General features: G+C 36.5%; 2 protein-coding genes across 5 annotated transcripts in view; one reads left to right on the forward strand and one right to left on the reverse strand.

Moving 5' to 3' along the window:
• Positions 1 to 13,383, reverse strand: part of TPR (translocated promoter region, nuclear basket protein) — a 65,239-nt gene extending 51,856 nt beyond the window's left edge. For 2 of the 3 annotated variants that reach the window (XM_082650493.1, XM_082650492.1), the window contains exons 1-6: positions 13,050 to 13,349; positions 11,428 to 11,532; positions 9,454 to 9,527; positions 7,458 to 7,554; positions 6,244 to 6,347; positions 5,740 to 5,904 (exon numbers count right to left, since the gene is read on the reverse strand). In XM_082650493.1, the coding sequence (XP_082506619.1) occupies positions 5,740 to 5,904; positions 6,244 to 6,347; positions 7,458 to 7,554; positions 9,454 to 9,527; positions 11,428 to 11,532; positions 13,050 to 13,200 (696 nt within the window). In that variant the 5' untranslated portion in view covers positions 13,201 to 13,349. Of the gene's footprint in view, positions 1 to 5,739; positions 5,905 to 6,243; positions 6,348 to 7,457; positions 7,555 to 9,453; positions 9,528 to 11,427; positions 11,533 to 13,049 lie in introns of all 3 variants that reach the window. The other variant, XM_082650494.1, reaches the window with a different exon arrangement.
• Positions 13,384 to 13,953: 570 nt separating this feature from the next.
• ODR4 (odr-4 GPCR localization factor homolog) overlaps positions 13,954 to 18,309 on the forward strand; it is a 40,132-nt gene continuing 35,776 nt past the window's right edge. For both annotated transcript variants that reach the window (XR_014296991.1, XM_082658400.1), the window contains exons 1-2: positions 13,954 to 14,141; positions 16,900 to 17,020. Coding sequence is in view for 1 of the 2 variants with exons in the window: in XM_082658400.1 (XP_082514526.1) it covers positions 16,922 to 17,020 (99 nt within the window). In the remaining variant the exon portion in view is untranslated. The remainder of the gene's footprint in view (positions 14,142 to 16,899; positions 17,021 to 18,309) is intronic.

An 18,309-nucleotide genomic window follows, 5' to 3' on the forward strand; every position in this document is an offset into this window, starting at 1 on the left:
AATAACTGCGGCAGAAGAACAGATAAGTGACCTGGAAGATAAAATAGAGGAAATAACTACTGCAGAGCAGAATAAAGAAAACAATGAAAAGAATTGAGGACAGTCTCAGAGACCTATGGGACAACATGAAATTCATCAACATTCAAATTATAGGGGTCCCAGAAGAAGAAGAGATAAAGAAAGGGACTGAGAAAATATTTAAAGAGATGATAGTTGAAAACTGCCCTAACATGGGAAAGGAAATACTGAATAAACTCCAGGAAGCCAGAGAGTTCCATAAAGGATAAATCCAAAGAGAATCACGCCAAGACACATACTAATCAAACTATCAAAAACTAAATACAAAGAAAAAATATTAAAAGCAGCAAGGGAAAAGCAACAAATAACATACAAGGGAATCTCCATAAGGTTAACAGCTGATTTCTCAGCAGAAACTCTGCAAACCAAAAGGTGTGGCAGGATCTATTTAAAGTGACAAATCGGAAAAAACTACAATCAAGATTACCCTACCCAGCAAGGATCTCATTCAGATTCAACGGAGAAATTAAAACCTTTACAGACAAGCAAAAGCTAAGCGAATTCAGCACCACCAAACCAGCTTTACAACAAATGCTAAAGGAACTTCTATAGGCAGGAAACACAAAAAAAGGAAAAGACCTACAATAACAAACCCAAAACAATTAAGAAAATGGTAACAGAAACACACATATCGATAATTACCTTAAATGTAAATGGATTAAATGCTCCAACCATAAGACACAGACTGGCTGAATGGATACAGAAACAAGACCAGTATATATGCTGTCTACAAGAGACCCACTTCAGACCTAGGGACACATACAGACTGAAAGTGAGGGGATGGAAAAAGATATTCCACGCAAATGGAAATCAAAAGAAAGCGGGAGTAGCAATTCCAATATCACACAAAATAGACTTTAAAATAAAGCCTATTATAGGAGACATAGAAGGGCACTACATAATGATGAAGGGATCAACCCAAGAAGAAGATATAACAATTGTAAATATTTATGCACCCAACATAGGAACACGTACATACATAAGGCAAATGCTAACAGCCATAGAAGGGGAAATTGACAGTAACAGAATCATGGTAGGGGACATTAACACCCCACTTTCACCAACGGACAGATCATCTAAGATGAAAATAAATAAGGAAACACAAGCTTTAAATGATACATTAAATAAGATGGACTTAATTGATATTTATAGGACATTCCATCCAAAAACAACAGAATACACTTTCTTCTCAAGTGCTCATGGAACATTCTCCAGGATAGATCATATATTCGGTCACAAAGCAAGCCTTGGTAAATTTAAGAAAACTGAAATCATATCAAGTATCGTTTCCGACCACATGCTATGAGACTACGTATCAATTATAGAAAAAAAATCTGTTAAAAATACAAACACATGGAGGCTAAACAATACACTGCTAAATAACTAAGATATCACTGAGGAAATCAAAAAATACCTAGAAACAAATGACAATGAAAACATGACGACCCAAAACCTATGGCATGCAGCAAAAGCAGTTGTTAGAGGGAAGTTTATAGCAATACAATCCTCCCTCAAGAAACAAGAAACATCTCAAATAAACAACCTAACCTTGCACCAAAAGCAATTAGAGAAAGAAGAACAAAACAATGCCAAAGTGAGCAGAAGGAAAGAAATCATAAAGATCAGATCAGAAATAAATGAAGGAAATGATAGCAAAGATCAATAAAACTAAACTCTGGTTCTTTGAGAAGATTAAAAAAATTGATAACCATTAGCCAGACTCATCAAGATGAAAAGGGAGAAAACTCAAATCAATAGAATCAGAAATGAAAAAGGAGAAGTAACAACTGAAACTGCAGAAATACAATGGATCATGAGAGATTATTATAAGCAACTATATGCCAATAAAATGCACAATCTGGAAGAAATGGAAAAATTCTCAGAAAAGCATAACCTTCTGAGCCTGAACTAGGAAGAAACAGAAAATATGAACGGACCAATCACAAGCACTGAAATTGAAACTGTGATTAAAAATCTTCCAGCAAACAAAAGCCTGAACTAGGAAGAAACAGAAAATATGAACGGACCAATCACAAGCACTGAAATTGAAACTGTGATTAAAAATCTTCCAGCAAACAAAAGCAAACAAAAACAAAAAAAAACAAAAAACAAAAAACCAGATAACTTCACAGGTGAATTCTATCAAACATTTAGAGAAGAGCTAACACCTATCCTTCTCAAACTCTTCCAAAATACAGCAGTGGGAGGAACACTACCAAACTTATTCTATGAGGCCGTCATCACCCTGATGTCAAAACCAGACAAAGATGTCACAAAAAGAGAAAACTACAGGCCAACATCACTGATGAACACAGACGTAAAAATCCTCAACAAAACACTAGCAAACAGAATGCAACAGCACATTAAAAGGATCATACACCGTGATCAAGCTCGGTTTATTGCAGGAATGCAAGGATTCTTCAATATACGTAAATCAATCAATATGATACACCACATTAACAAACTGAAGGAGAAAAGCCATATGATCATCTAACTAGATGCAGAAAAAGCTTTCAACAAAATTAACACCCATTTACGATTAAAAAAACCTCCAAAAAGCAGGCAGAGAGGGAACTTACCTCAATAAAACAAAGGCCATATATGAGAACCCCACAGCCAACATCATCCTCAATGGTGAAAAACTGAAACCATTTCCACTAAGATCAGGAACAAGCAAGGTTGCCCACTCTCACCACTATTATTCAACATAGTTTTGGAAGTTTTAGCCACAGCAATCAGAAGAAAAAGAAATAAAAGGAATCCAAATCGGAAGAGAAGAAGTAAAGGTGTCACTGTTTGCAGATGACATGATGCTATACATAGAGAATCCTAAAGGTGCTAGCAGAAAACTACTAGAGCTAACTAATGAATTTGGTAAATTAGCAGAATACAAAATTAATGCAAAGAAATCTCTTGCATTCCTATGCTAATGATGAAAACTCTGCAAGAGAAATTAAGGAAACATTCCCATTTACCATTGCGACAAAAACAATAAAATACCTAGGAATAAACATACCTAAGGAGACAAAAGACCTGTATGCAGCAAACTATAAGACACCGAAGAAAGAAATTAAAGATGATACAAACAGATGGAGAGATATATCATGTTCTTGGACTGGAAGAATCAACACTGTGAAAATAACAATACCACCCAAAGCTATCTACAGATTCAATGCAATCCCTATCAAACTACCAGTGGCATTTTTCACAGAACTAGAACAAAAAAATTCACAATTTGTATGGAAACACAAAAGACCCTGATAGCCAAAGCAATCGTGTGAAAGAACAACGGAGCTAGAGGAATCAGGCTCTGTGACTTCAGACTATAATACAAAGCTACAGTAATCAAGACAGTATGGTAGTGGCACAAAAAGAGAAATACAGATCAATGGAACAGGATAGAAAGCCCAGAGATAAACCCACGCACGTATGGTCACCTTATCTTTGATAAAGGAGGCAAGAATATAATGGAGAAAAGACAGCCCCTTCAATAAGTGGTGCTGGGAAAACTAGACAGCTACATGTAAAGGAATGAAATTAGAACACTCCCTAACACCATACACAAAAATAAACTCAAAATGGATTGGAGACCTAAATGTAAGGCCAGACACTATCAAACTCTTAGAGGAAACCATAGGCAGAACGCTCTATGACATAAATCACAGCAAGATCCCTTTTGACCCACCTCTTAGAGAAATGGAAATAAAAACAAAAATAAACAAATGGGACCTAATGAAACTTCAAAGCTTTTGCACAGCAAAGGAAACCATAAAAAATATGAAAAGATAACCCTCAAAATGGGAGAAAATATCTGCAAACGAAGAAATGGACAAATGATTAATCTCCAAAATACACAAGCAGCTCATGCAGCTCAATATTAATAAAACAAACAACCCAATCCAAAAATGGGCAGAAGACCTAAATAGACATTTCTCCAAAGAAGATATACAGATTGCCAACACACACATGAAAGGATGCTCAACATCACTAATCGTTAGAGAAATGCATATCAAAACTACAATGATATCATCTCACACCAGTCAGAATGGCCACCATCAAAAAATCTACAAACAATAAATGCTGGAGAGGGTGTGGAGAAAAGGGAATCCTGTTGCACTGTTGGTGGGAATGTAAACTGATACAGCCACTATGGAGAACAGTATGGAGGTTTCTGAAAAAACTAAAAATAGAACTAACATATGACCCTGAAATCCCACTACTGGGCATATACCCTGAGAAAACCATAATTCAAAAAGAATCATGTACTACAATGTTCATTGCAGCTCTATTTACAGTAGCCAGGACATGGAAGCAACCTAAGTGTCCATCGACAGATGAATGGATAAAGAAGATGTGGCACATATATACAATGGAATATTACTCAGCCATATAAAGAAATGAAACTGAGTTATTTCTAGTAAGGTGGATGGACCTAGAGTCAGTCATACAGAGTGAAGCAAGTGAGAAAGAAAAAAACAAATACCGTATACTAAAACATATATATGGAATCTAAAAAAAAAAAGAAAATATGGTTCTGAAGAATCTAAGCGCAGGACAGGAATAAAGACGCAGATGTAGAAAATGGACTTGAGGACACGGGGAGGGGGAGGGTAAGCTGGGAGAAAGTGAGAGAGTGGCATGGATATATATACACTACCAAATGTAAAATAGATAGCTAGTGGGAAGCAGGCGCGTAACACAGGGAGATCAGCTTGGTGTTTTGTGACCACCTAGATGGGTGGGATAGGGAGGGTGGGAGGGAGACGCAAGAGGGAGGAGATATGGGGATATGTGTATACGTATAGCTGATACACTCTGTTATACAGCAGAAACTAACACACAATTATAAAGCAATTATACTCCAATAAAGATGTTAAAAATAAATAAATAAAGTTTAGCTGCCAAGTAAAAGCAAAATAATCCCCCACACCCAAAAAAGCATTTTACATAAAATATGAATGTTTAAGAAAATGAAAAATAGCTCACAGAACAACATGTTTAGTTTTAGCTCAGAGAAACTCACCACCACTTCTTAAACATGTGTCTTAGGAAGGACACACCATAAGACAGTAGATAGTATGAAAATTCATCCAAGGATATGTAAGTTCTTTATTTAAATGCAAGTCAGAAAGAGAAAACAAATATTGTATATTAACGCATACATGTAGAACCTAGAAAAATAGTACCGATGAACCTATATCCAGGGCAGGAATGTAGAGAATGGATATGTGGACACAGTGGGGGAAGCGGAGGGTGGATGAACTGGGAGATTAGGTTTGACATAAATACACTACCATGTGTAAAAAAGAGAGCTAGTGGCAACCTGCTGTATAGCTCAGGGAACTCAGCTCAGTGCTCTGTGATAATCTAGATGGGTGGGATGGGGGATGGGAGGGAGGTCCAAGAGGAAATATGTATACATATAGCTGATTCACTTCATTGTACAGTAGAAACTAACACAGCATTGTAAATCAATTATAATCTGATAAAAAAAAATGTAACTGGTTAATTTCCTAGGCCAAATGTTTATGAGTTATGTCCTTCACATTGACCCCTAATCTTACAATATATTTAATTTGGTACTCCACTGAATAAATTTGTATAAGCTGGCACACAAATGTAAACTGTAACTAACATAAAGATACAATTTTACTAAATTACCTCCTCTTTTTTGTTTTCAAGATTACATTTAAGCTCAAGAATTTCATTTCCTTTATCTCTTCCGAGAGCCAGAAGTTCATCAGTTTTGGTCTTCAACTCTGTATTCAGCCAAGTATTCTGATTATGTAACAACTCCTTTTCTTGCTCCAAGCGTTTTTCTCGATACTAAGGAAATCCAAGAAAAAAAGGTTTACAGTTAAATATAGTATACGGTTATTCAAAAGATTTTGTGTATAGCTAAGGTACACAAGCAGAACTTTTACAACAGAAATAAGTATTTGCATGGACTCTTAACAGAAAAGAGAATCAGGTAAGAACAATATGAAACAAACATCATATAAGCAAAACAGTTCAATTAAAATTGTCTTAAAACTTAATTCCTTGATATTAAAAAAATATAGCTTTTAATTCATTTATAGATAACTTGCTTATATTTAAAATTTAATTTAGGTGAGTTTTAATCAAAAGTTGTATTCTATGCATTAGAAATTGTTTGTTTCTCACCTTAACAGAAACATCAGAAGCTTGAAGTTCATCGAATTTTAACTGAAGCTCACCCTTTGTTGCATTGCTTTCTTTAAGTTTTTCACTTAGACGTTTAACATCCTCTAGAAAGGTCAGAAGAGAATGTGAAAATGACTAATGAATGGTCAGAGGAACCAAACATCAAAAATGCATCTCTAGGAATACAAACATTTATATAAGTAGTTCTCAACTCTTCTATTTTAACTTGTTTCTGCCATACTTAATCACAAATTTAATTTTAACAAATAGATGATGAAGTCAAATTCATGCATCCAACCAAGCATGTAAATTATACTGGTTATCTTATTTTAAATGCAGTATCTAAAGCTAAATATACAATATTAACATTAATTCCCTCATATTAACCAAAAGTCTATTAAAATTTCACAAATTAGCCATTTCTTAAGTTAAAAAGCAATGATACATATTAAAACCTTACATTCAAAACAGCAGGAATATACATACTTAATTATTTTTGTATTCCTTACATGAAGGTTTTTATGAAAAAATTTAATTTTACTTACCCACTAGCTGATCAAAATCATCAACAAATACTTTGAATTAATTTTTCTGAGAATAGTTACTAATTGACTATTATTGTACAGTAACATAAGTATTTGAAAATTCTTCCTTCAGTAGAAATAAAAATTCTGAAAAATCTTATAAAAAGGAACCAAAGGGAACTGGATACCACTAAACTGCTTAAGAGTCACATTCACTTGAATACATCAACTGTATTACATATTATATTCTATGTCTAAATATCTTATATTCTTGCTTCCTAATTCTTTCAGCCTGTGCTTTTAAATACGGGCTCTCCTTTTAGGTTCTTATATTGAATGCTTGTGGACAGCTTATGCCAGCAAGTGCGTCTGTATCAAAAGGAGTTCAGCCTCTACAACTGAACATCTGAACAGTTTCCAATTTGATACTATAAATAATACTGTAGTTCATAAACCTTGGTCCAAATTCCTTCAGATGTTTTTCATTTGTGTACTTGTCTACAGACACCTCTTTAAGGGCTCAGAATGATCTAGAGATAAATGAGTAGGAGAAACAACAGGATATTACTCTGAACTCTATTCTGAGCTATGACAAACACCAGCTAATAGAAATGGACTGGGGATTAAATCTTAGCACTGTTAGAAGAGAAAGAAAAGAGTGAAGTTAGAGACTAAGGTCCTTTTTCATACCTGTTAAATATTCAAGTTCTTGAGATAGTCTCTCATTGGTTCTAATTAAGTCTCTTTTCTCAGCTTCTAATTCTTCCTTTGTCCTTGTAAACTGGCTCTGTCATATAAAGGAGTTAGCATAAAACATTTAAATAAGAAAATCAAGTTGATCAAATATATAGAAATGAACATGGAATTGGTACCTTAGTTAACATTAGCAGTGGTTTAAAAATGGTTAGTTTTCTAACTTATGGCTTATACATAAAAATGTTTAAAAACTACCCATAATCTCAACACTTCTGTTCATATTTTGGGTTTTTAAAAATTATTCTTCCTAGACTCACAAAAAAATTTCCCATGTCACTTTTTAATCACTTGAAAGTGTCATATAATTATATAATTACTTCAACAAGCCTTTATAAGAAACTTAATTTACTTCTAATTTTTGCTGTTATAAAATAAAACTTTAATGAATATCACTGCACCTTGGCTCAAATTATTTCTCAAGAAAGATCCCCAGAAACAGAATTATTTAAAACTCTTAATATATTTTGTCAAATTGCTTTGCAGCAAGACAACGGCAATTTATAGGCTTTTCTTGAAGTCATAATTGCCAATCTGAAGCCACTTATGCCAGAAGTGAAGATTATGCTTTTAAAAAAAAAAAAAAAAAGGAGAAACAAAAAAATCAGTGTTAACATGGGGAGGTGAAAAATAATTACACTGTTGCATTATCTGCATTTTTCTGATTACAAGTGAAGTAGAATAATATTTCATATTGCTATTGGCTATTTGTACAGCTTCCTGTCTGGTTTTAAAAACCTTTGCCCATTTCCCCCTTTGAATAATTTTTCTTATAATTTGAAAGTAGTCATGTATTAAGGATATATATAGTCATATTTTTATTGAGAAAATACTTTCTATGATTTATTTGCTTTTTAATTCTTTTTTTTTTTTAACATCTTTATTGGGGTATAATTGCTTTACAATGGTGTGTTAGTTTCTGCTCTACAACAAAGTGAATCAGTTATACATATACATATGTTCCCATATCTTTTCCCTCCCGCGTCTCCCTCCCTCCCACCCTCCCTATCCCACCCCTCCAGGCTGTCACAAAGCACCGAGCCAATATCCCTGTGCCATGCGGCTGCTTCCCACTAGCTATCTACCTTACTACGTTTGTTAGTGTGTATATGTCCATGACTCTCTCTCGCCCTGTCACAGCTCACCCTTCCCCCTCCCCATAACCTCAAGTCCGTTCTCTAGGAGGTCTGCGTCTTTATTTGATTCTTTTTATGTAGAAAATTTAAAATTTCTATTGGATCAAGTCTATCACTCTTTCCCACTATAAGTGTCTTCCATATATCAAATATCTTTTAACCTCAAATCAAACGCAAATTTTTAAAAAGCAATGGCAAGAGTCTAAAGGTCTATCTGATCAAAGAATCATTGGGTATGACCACTTTATTAAACAAACTGGCCCGCAATCCTTGTAATCATATTCAATCTGTTATTCTTAATCACTACTCTAAGGAAATGATTACCAATGTGGATTCACACATATCCCCAACTGTATCACAATACTTGAAATAATGCCTAGGCAATAGTAAGCATTAAATACATAATTTCTAAAAGAATGGAAGGAAGATAGGTAGGTAAGTGGGTGGATAGACAGCCAGATGGATCTATGAATATCTACCCTACTTACAGATTTATGGCACTTATAATGCAAAAAAATTTTTTTTAAATCATGACTTAAGAGCTACACAGCTAAAAGCAAGTGTTTTTTTATATCAAGAACTTACATATTCTAACAAGTAAAAGGAATATACAATCAATCATTAAAACATAAAATCCTATTAAGGAATTTATGTATATACATTTTTGTTAGTAGCTTCTCCTAACTGAACATATTTCATCTTCCCACTGACTAAATAACCAATAAGCACAATCAGAATAGAAAACTTCCTCAAGTATCAGGTTTACAATTAGCTTTATTCACAGGAATAACTTTTACCTGAATGGCAATATTGCGATCCTGAGCCACTTCAAGTTCTTTGTTTTTCTCAGTTAGCACCTTCAGTTGACTGTCTGGATAAAAGGAATTTTATGAACACACGTACATAAGCTTAAAATTTGCGATGACAGTTTGTATTCAATGGCCACCCATACACGTTTTGAAATTAAGAAACTAAGTTTCAGAAAGGTAGAGCTGCACAACACTGCATTCCAAATTCGTAAGTACAACCCAAATTTACTGTATTTCTAGTACAAAGTTTTAAATATGCTATCCTGTCTTCAAAATCATATTTGTGATCATTTTAGCCAACATTTTTAGGAAAAAGTATTTGCAATTACCAATTTCCTTATTTTTCAATGACATCTTCTAAATCAGTCATAAAAAAGTGAATTAATTGTATTTGCAAATTCAAAAATTAAGTGAAAAAAGGCAAAATCAAGAGAATAAATAACATTTAAACTACATGAAATGTATACAGAGTAAATCACAATAATGGATAACTAATTCAGCTGGTTTACCACGCTAAAAAGAGCTATGCTTGATACTGAATTTTCAGTCCCACAATCTCTACTCATAATGAGTTATCTCCCCTAAAGTTTCTCTTCTAAACATATTCGAATAATTAGGAAGAGTATACTTTCTGAAACTTTCTTCCACTGAAACACGTCTATGTTATGTGCTGGTAATTTAATGAACAAATACATTATTATTACTTCCAAGTTAAACAATTCGTTTATTAAAAGAAAAACAAAAAACCTGCTAAATTTGTCCACATTTTCTGTCATTTTAATGTTATTTACTGCTTCCAAACTAAAAAAATATAAAAATATAAACTGTACACCCCAGGAAGGCATGTCTATCTAGGTTTATCCCCATCTTCTCCTCCCTCTCCCTTTTCCGGATCTCATAAAAGAAGCTGGGATCACAGTCATTTTCTTGAAATTTTTTAGCACTTTTGCTCTACAAACCTTTTTTTTTATGCCAAGACAAAACTGTGTACAGGTGATAAATCAGATGTAGCTACTCAAGTATTCATACCCTCATTACACATATATACATACCATCATATGTATACATCACATGTTTTAAAAATGAGATGTGCCAAAATTAGTTGAAAAGGGTTTTGACTCAAACATACAGCTGATGGGCATGGACTTGGTTAAGAAAGAAGACTAATGTTTCAGCCATTCTCTTAATTATTAGCTTCTTGCATTCCCAATGAAATTAAAATCCAGCTATACCTAATAACAAATATTATGCCCCTACTCTATAAAGATCTTCCTGACATTCGCTTTTTTCTCTGTAAACAAGGCACAAAAAACACATCATCCTCCCAAGAAATGTCAGGACCTTTAAGATCTTGTGTACTTTCTAGGACTTAATGATGTAAGAAAATTAATTAAGAAGAAAAACAGCTGTTCATCTTTCAATGGAATTAGGCCTTAAAGAGGAAATTACATCCTGAGGTTCATAAGTAGTTATAAATATCATAACAAGAGTTAAAACATGAATATAATAATGGAACTAATAGGCTTTAATTTTTCAACAACATAAAAATAATTAAGTCACTCTCTTTACTTTTTCAGTTGGATAATGCTTCAGCCTTTTCAAAATGCTTTCATATATACCTCATTTGACCTGTACAGCTGTTTAAGTAGATAGACAAGTGGCTCTAGCCATTTTATAAACAATAATCAAACACTGTTATGATTTACATATGACATAAGAGTTTTTAATAGCAGTCAGAATTAGAACCCATGCCTCCTGACCATTAAGCCCTGGACTCTTTCAAAGTCTTTACCACTGAATGAAAAAAAATCACACTGAAAGAAAAAAACATGATATTACCAGAAATGAAAACAAGGACAATCAGTATTTTCATATACAGTAAATAAATGTTTCCAAAGCATACAAAGGAGGATCTGAAGACCTCAATACTCTAATATTAGAAAGATATAATTAAATACTTACTGAGCTTCTCCAGCTCAAGCCGCAAGCTTTGGCACTCTCGGGTTTCATTCACAAGTCTCTCCTGACTGTGGGACAGCCTCTTCTCTATCTCAAAGTACTGTTGTTCTACAGATGATCAGAGGAAAAAAAAAAAAAAATCAAACATACATGTACACACTGTCGACACTGCTACTTATTTTTGATAACCTTGATTTTAAAATTTAAGACATAGTATTGGGACCCACACTCCAAATAAGAGAGAATTTGAGTAAAGATAAATAGATCGAGTACAGAAAAGGACTTTAATCCAACATTTCCAACTGACATATGTAAAATGACAAAAGAAAATAAGGCCTGAGAGGGTTTTAACAAATTATTTTTCTGCCTATTCCACAAGATTATGAAATTCTTCAAGGCAGGCAACATGTCTCACTTATCATAGTATTTTCCCCACACATCAGTAGACTTCTTGGCATAAAGCAGACCAAAAAAATATATTTATTAAATGGAGAAAAAATTATTTAGGTTAAAAACTGCTTTGCTTTAAAAAGGTTTGTCTTAAAATAGCCAAAATAATGCCTGAACATATAAAATTACTAAATTTATGTAAAAATAAACATGTTAACTTTCCAAGGGAAGCGACTGATAGTGTACTGTTCAACACATTAGAAGCACATAGAATACGCTCAATATTTATTCTGTAAATTAACACATAGAATGCAGTGCACTATATTCAGTGTTGGGATTCAGAGAATTAATTTTCAACATCAATTCTCCTTGGTAATTTTATTTATTTTTTTTAAATGAAAACTTCTTCAGAACTTTCAATCCACTTAGCAAAAACCAGTTACCAATCCCGCACCGCCCGCCCACCCCCCCAAAAAAAACCAAGACACACAACCTGGTAAACCAGGACACACAACAGATGGTTTGTATTTTACTAATGGTAATTACTATGCTCTTAATATTTCTTCAATGATATTCAAGTCACCATTGTGAGGAACTTTCTTATTTGAGAGTCTACTACAGGTATTTATAAGGTCTTAATAGATTTTCTATCAAAGTCCAACTTTTAGAAAGAAGTCGTATATATTAAACATTTACTGCACGTGCACTGTGTTTCCAGCGCTGCCTTATGCATCCACTCGTTCTTGTGAACACAAAACGGACCAGAGCGAGACAGACTCAGAACAAGTGCAGGAAGTTATCATTAAAGACATAGGCCTTTGAAGGCAGATGACTAGAAAACAGAGCAGAAATTACTATCATTTAACGTGCAACATACAGACAGGGTACTCTAGGCTTAGAAGAATTAGGAGTCGCAGACCCCTAGTCCGGTGTAAACAGACCCAAATCTTCACAATTTCTGTTTGCCAGACGTTAGGCGTCCCTAAATGAGACCACCCTAATTACAAAGAAAACAGGAACTCAATGTGGATTCACATTTTAAAAACAAACGAACAGGCTCCTTCGTATCAAACTGTGAGGGAAGCAGTTACGAGAAGGCCTATGGTGCCCACGGAGCCAGAGAAGCGATGCTAGCTAGCAGTGAAGCCGTGGATGGTGCGAGCTTGCAAGGGGAGGAGACCAGCCATCGCTGGGGTCGCGCCCAGAAACAAGGGCGCGAAGAGCGTCGCACTTACCGCTCTCCACCTTAAATTTCTCGTGCCGCCCCTTGAGACCATCGATCTCGGACTGCTGGTCAGCAAGGAACTTCTCAAGTTTGTTCTGGACCGACTTGGGCAGCTTGTTCAGTTCCGTGCGCTCCAGGACTTGCTGCAACACCGCCGCCATGTCGATCGGGCCGGGGACCGTGGCGGCAGCGGCCGACGGAGCAGAAACGGAGAAGAAAGACGAAGACGAAGAGGACCCAGAAGCCTGGGCTGCCGCCTCCGCCACCTCGCTCGGTGTCTCGCGCGCGCCCGCCCGACGGAGACTCAAGCGGCGGGACCCTGGGAAATCGAGTCCCGCGTTAACTACTGCACCAGACGCGCCGCAGCGCCCGCGTCCGCAGTGCGCGCGCAATCACCGGAAGCTGTGCACCCTGGGAATCCGAGTTCAGAGGCAGTCTCTGACCCCTGTCGTGCACTCCGCTTTCCGGCCCCCTTTTCAACCCGCTTCTAGCCGCGTAGGCTTCAGGGAAACGTAGTTTTCCCCAATCCCTTCCGTGAGCCCAATTCCGCACCACCAAGTCCGCTTCCTCCTTTCTCCCCGCCCCCCGGCTCTCCTTGCCTGCCGCGCGACCACTTATCCGCGAGGTGGCGCCACACAGTACCCGTTAACCTACGTTCCTCCCTGAAGAGGAGGGCGACCTTACTGTCACAGCTCCGGGATGCCATGGGTCGTCCTCTTTGGCGGCTTTTAGACACTGGGCCGCTAGAGGGCATCGGTCCCGGCAGGGCCGGACGGCAGACGCCGGGCTACCGCCACGCTCTTAATGGCGCCCGGAAGGGGGCGGGGTGGCGACCGCAGTCGGTTTGGCTGAGGCGCTGCGGTGAAAGGAGGGGGCCAGCGTGCGTCATCAATCTGAGCCACGTGACTCCAGAGACCCCGGGTGTGGAGTAGGAAGTGAGGTGCGGGAAGTTCGTCGCTTTCTGATGAATTCATTGACTGTGGAATTGGGACCGGTGTGGAATCTGGTCCCTGGAGGCTGGTACTTGCACGCTAAACACCTTTCTCAGGTGGTCTGACAGTTCGACAGATTTGTCTGCCACGCGTGCACAGTCTGAGTACAGGTGAGTCAGCCTGAGGGTGGAATCCGTGTGTGTGTGTGTGTGTGATGTGTGTGCACTCGGGCACAGAGAACTGCCTTTTCAAGGAGGACAGAAAGGGGTAGAGTATAGGAACTATATGGACGGTCACTCCTGTGCGACACACTCAAGTCCAGTTATGAGACTTATCTTACTTAGATTTTTTGGTTTTTTGGTGGCGGAGTTGGTAACAGTGATTTAATAGGAATTTAAAGAGCTCGGTTTATTTTCCAGGAAGAGGATTTTAAAAAGCCAAGAGGAGTTTGAGTGTAGCTTTTATTTGTATGTTTTAAGGTAACGTTACAGAAAATGTTGCCTTGTGTTTATATTGTTAAAATTGAAAAACTTTTGGAACAGAAGTTGTTGAACACGTTCGTTCTTAAAAACCACTTCTTACCCTGCCACCGTAACAGAACTACTTGTTTCCAAATTGTAGTTCTGTGACTTCTAAGCAGAATCCGTAGATTATTTCATGTTTGATTACTCTTCTAAAAGAATTTGTTAAATTCTTTATTGAAAATAAAGCATTACTAATGTCATCCTCCCTACAGTTCCCACAGTAGCAAACCTTTGAGAATAGCAGTAAGGAGCTTAAGGTTGTTTCTTTCCCCCAAAATATTTTATATAAGCACTTTAATTAAGGTTGCTGGTATGTGCAGTACTGTATTATGTCCTAGGCCCACAATATTATCATTATTGATCTACCATTTGGAAAATGCAGATGTTCTGTACTTGGACTTAGAGAATCCTAAAATTAGATTTTCCGACCTGCTATGATCCAAATTCTTTATTTTGTAGACTAGGAAAACAGAGTCCAGGGAAGTTGAGTGGTCTCAAGTCAGCGTTTGGACAACTTGCAAAGCTTCTGCTGATACACAGCATTTCAGGAAAAATTGAACTGTATAAGAGAAGATCTACATTTTTATTAGCGTCCTTTATAAAGTATGGTTAGCTACATTTCAAAGTTTTGAAGGAGCACTAAAGAAAAAAAATATCCGACAGTCAACCAGATTTCATAACCCAAAGATTTTCATCTTTCTGTTGCATTCAGTTTCTTACACGTTAACGTGACTAGTAGATGACACCTTGGAAAAAGTAAGATTAGAAAGTTACATATCATAACCTTGGAGTCACTGTTAACTGCTATTTCTTGTAAAAATTAAGAATTATTTAGGGCAGAAGGAAAAAGAGTAGAATAGCATGATGAAGTAGAAGAAAGTTTAATACACAGAAATGCATACCTTAAGGTGGTAAAAGTGGAAAGCCCTTAACTTTATAGAGGCATTAATGATTTAGACAGGCAGTCCTAGACTTCGCCAAAAAAAAAAAAGTGCAAACCTGAGAGCTAAGAAGACATTTAATGCATTTTGAGACAAAACCGAACAGGAATTTTGAAAAAAGACCATCTAATAGGCCATTTCAAACTGGAAGCGACTCTCTGGGCTTTAGTTTTAGAGTAATGCAAGTCATTGTGACTGGCAGTTTATTTTACTGATGTCAGATAAGCCACCCCAGCACATCTATAGTTGCCTGGATTTTGTTGTCCTGAATAAGATTGGGATTTTTTGCAGGACCTAAGTGACTATTACCGCTATTCAGAATGCTGCAACTGTGTTTCTTCAGTCTCTCTGTGGCTATTTTATAGCTTTTTGGAATCATGTCTTTACATTTGTTTCTCCCACACTGAATGTGAACTCCTTGAGATCATCATTTATTATTTCCTACCTCTTTTATTCAGCATCTTTGATTTTAAGCTACAGAAACTCAAATCAAAGGAGTATGAGCCAGTCAGAGGAATATGCCGATTTTCATCCCCAAACTCGCGAGAGGGTAGAACAGGAGTCCCCCTTAGTGAAAGTTTAATTGAGAGACTGGGTATGACTCCTAAGTATGAGCACAGTATTTAAGAATACTATTTAAGAAATGGGTTTTAGAGCCAGACTGCCTGAAGTGAAATCCTACCTTTGCCACTTACCAGCTTTATCGCTTGGGCAAGTTATGTTACCTTTTTTCGTTTCAGTTTCTAAATCTATAAAACAAGCGTGTATATATGTCCCCTACCTCATGGGGGTTTTTCTGAATATTAAATGTTACCATATGTTAAGTACTTAGAACAATGCCTTACACAAAATGGAAGCTCTACAAATGTTTGTTATTATTGTATTGCTGTTTGTCTACTTCCATCATTCCAGTTGTACTCTGAGTTACTCAAGGGCAGAGGCCAAGTATTATTCATCTTCGTGCCATCCCACTTGGCACAATTTCTTGCACATAGTAGTTCTTTATAGTGTGCTTACTGAATACATGAATTTGATTCCATTTACCTCCCATTGAGCAACTCAGAAATTATCATCTTTTCTGTTTTAGAAATGAACACAGTGAGGCTCAGCAGTAAATTACCAAAGATGATACAACTAAGGAGTAATAGATCTAAATAAGAAATCAGGTGTGTTGGCTACTAGTAGTTTAGTGTTCTCTTCATTATCTGAGGTATGGGAGTAGGTTTTATCGCTCATGTCAACTCTGGTTGATTGGTAGTCATTTCCTGCAACACTCTGTTGATAATTCTGAAGCTACATTCAAACTTTGCAAGAAAGAATATCCTATTGAATAAGCAATCACTGTAAGGTATGGAGTAGTATCAGGGTAGTACAACTTCTCTCTTTATACTACCCCCATGAGGAAAACATTGCAAATTATATTTTTTGCCTAAAAATGCTCTATATTTTTTCTTGTAATTTAGGAGGTTGAATTAGTTCTTAATAATGGGAAGAACCTACATTGTAGAAGAGACTGTCGGCCAGTATCTTTCAAACATCAGTCTCCAAGGAAAAGCTTTTGTCTCTGGTCTTTTAATAGGACAGGTATGTATCTTTTCCTATGTATTTACTGATAAAGCAAATTTGTTTATTTAAAGTTAAAATATGCTATTTAACAATAAATTCAAGTTAGGGGATGGAGGGATGGAATGAAGAAGAATAATGTAGCCCAGGTTTGCCCAAGTCAGCACACATTCCCTTTTGACAATGTAAAAGTAACTTATAAGGTAGACACTGCAAAATTAGAATTTTACTGACCAGATTATTCACGTTTTATTGTCTTTCCAAAGTGATTTTTGCACCCCTTTAATTCCAGGTTGTCCCATTCTTTACAAAGGTAGCTTTTTACAATTTTATTTCTAGTTTGTCTTATTTCAGACTTGTAGCAAATATAGGTCGTATATTTTATTGTATATTACCGTACCCATTTATTGAATTTTTTTTTAATATTGATTCAGTGGAGATTGAGGGAAAGGGACTGAGAGAAATTTGGACATTACACAAATTTTATTTCCCTCTTAGAGTTAAGGCTCAAAAATCAAACTAAATGGAACAGATATTTGGACAGTTACTTTAAAAAGCATAAGCACCCACTGATTTATTATAATTGAAGGAAGAATGTGTTAATCAGCAGGGAGGACTTGTCAGCAGTACACAGAAATGAAAAAAGGAGAGTCACACAAACAAACTGGCTACATACATCTAAACACTAGGGGAGAGTGTACTCTGGTCCAAAGATTAATTTTGAGGCCTAATAGCAAATAAAACCCTATTGGAGGCAGATTTCTTTCTGGATATTTTAACATGATGCCTTAGAACCTTCAAATTGGATAATTAACTTGTTCTGATTCTATCCACATTCCCAAGCTACTTTCTCTTATAATTTGATGCCGTGTGTTGCCTACTTATAAAGAATGCACCATGCAGAGGACTTACATGTTCACATCCCTTCATGGTATTCTAGTTTTAGCATCATTCTGAATGATCTTAGGTAATGTTAGTGTAGCCCTAAGAGACAGGTACATTCTCAGAGTTTTCACAAATCCGATTTCTTAACTTGTAAGACAGAGGACAGACCCTGCACTGTTCACCCAGGTAATACCACCCTCTGAGGCTTCTCATTAGACAGCCAGACGACCTCTCCTGGCAACGATCTGAACTTCTTTTAGATTCAGGTTACTTAACATCTAGTATGGGGTTCTTTTTGCTAGGAACAGAAGTGATCAGTAAAGGTGAAAGGTCAGGGAGAAATACCCTCTTCCAAACTTGCCTTACAGCACATAGGCTGTTTCTAGAGCTCAGCAAAACTACCATCTTACATATAAGTCTCCCAC

Source organism: Grampus griseus, assembly GCF_964374135.1.
Source record: "Grampus griseus genome assembly, chromosome: 1".
NCBI lineage: Eukaryota > Metazoa > Chordata > Mammalia > Artiodactyla > Delphinidae > Grampus > Grampus griseus.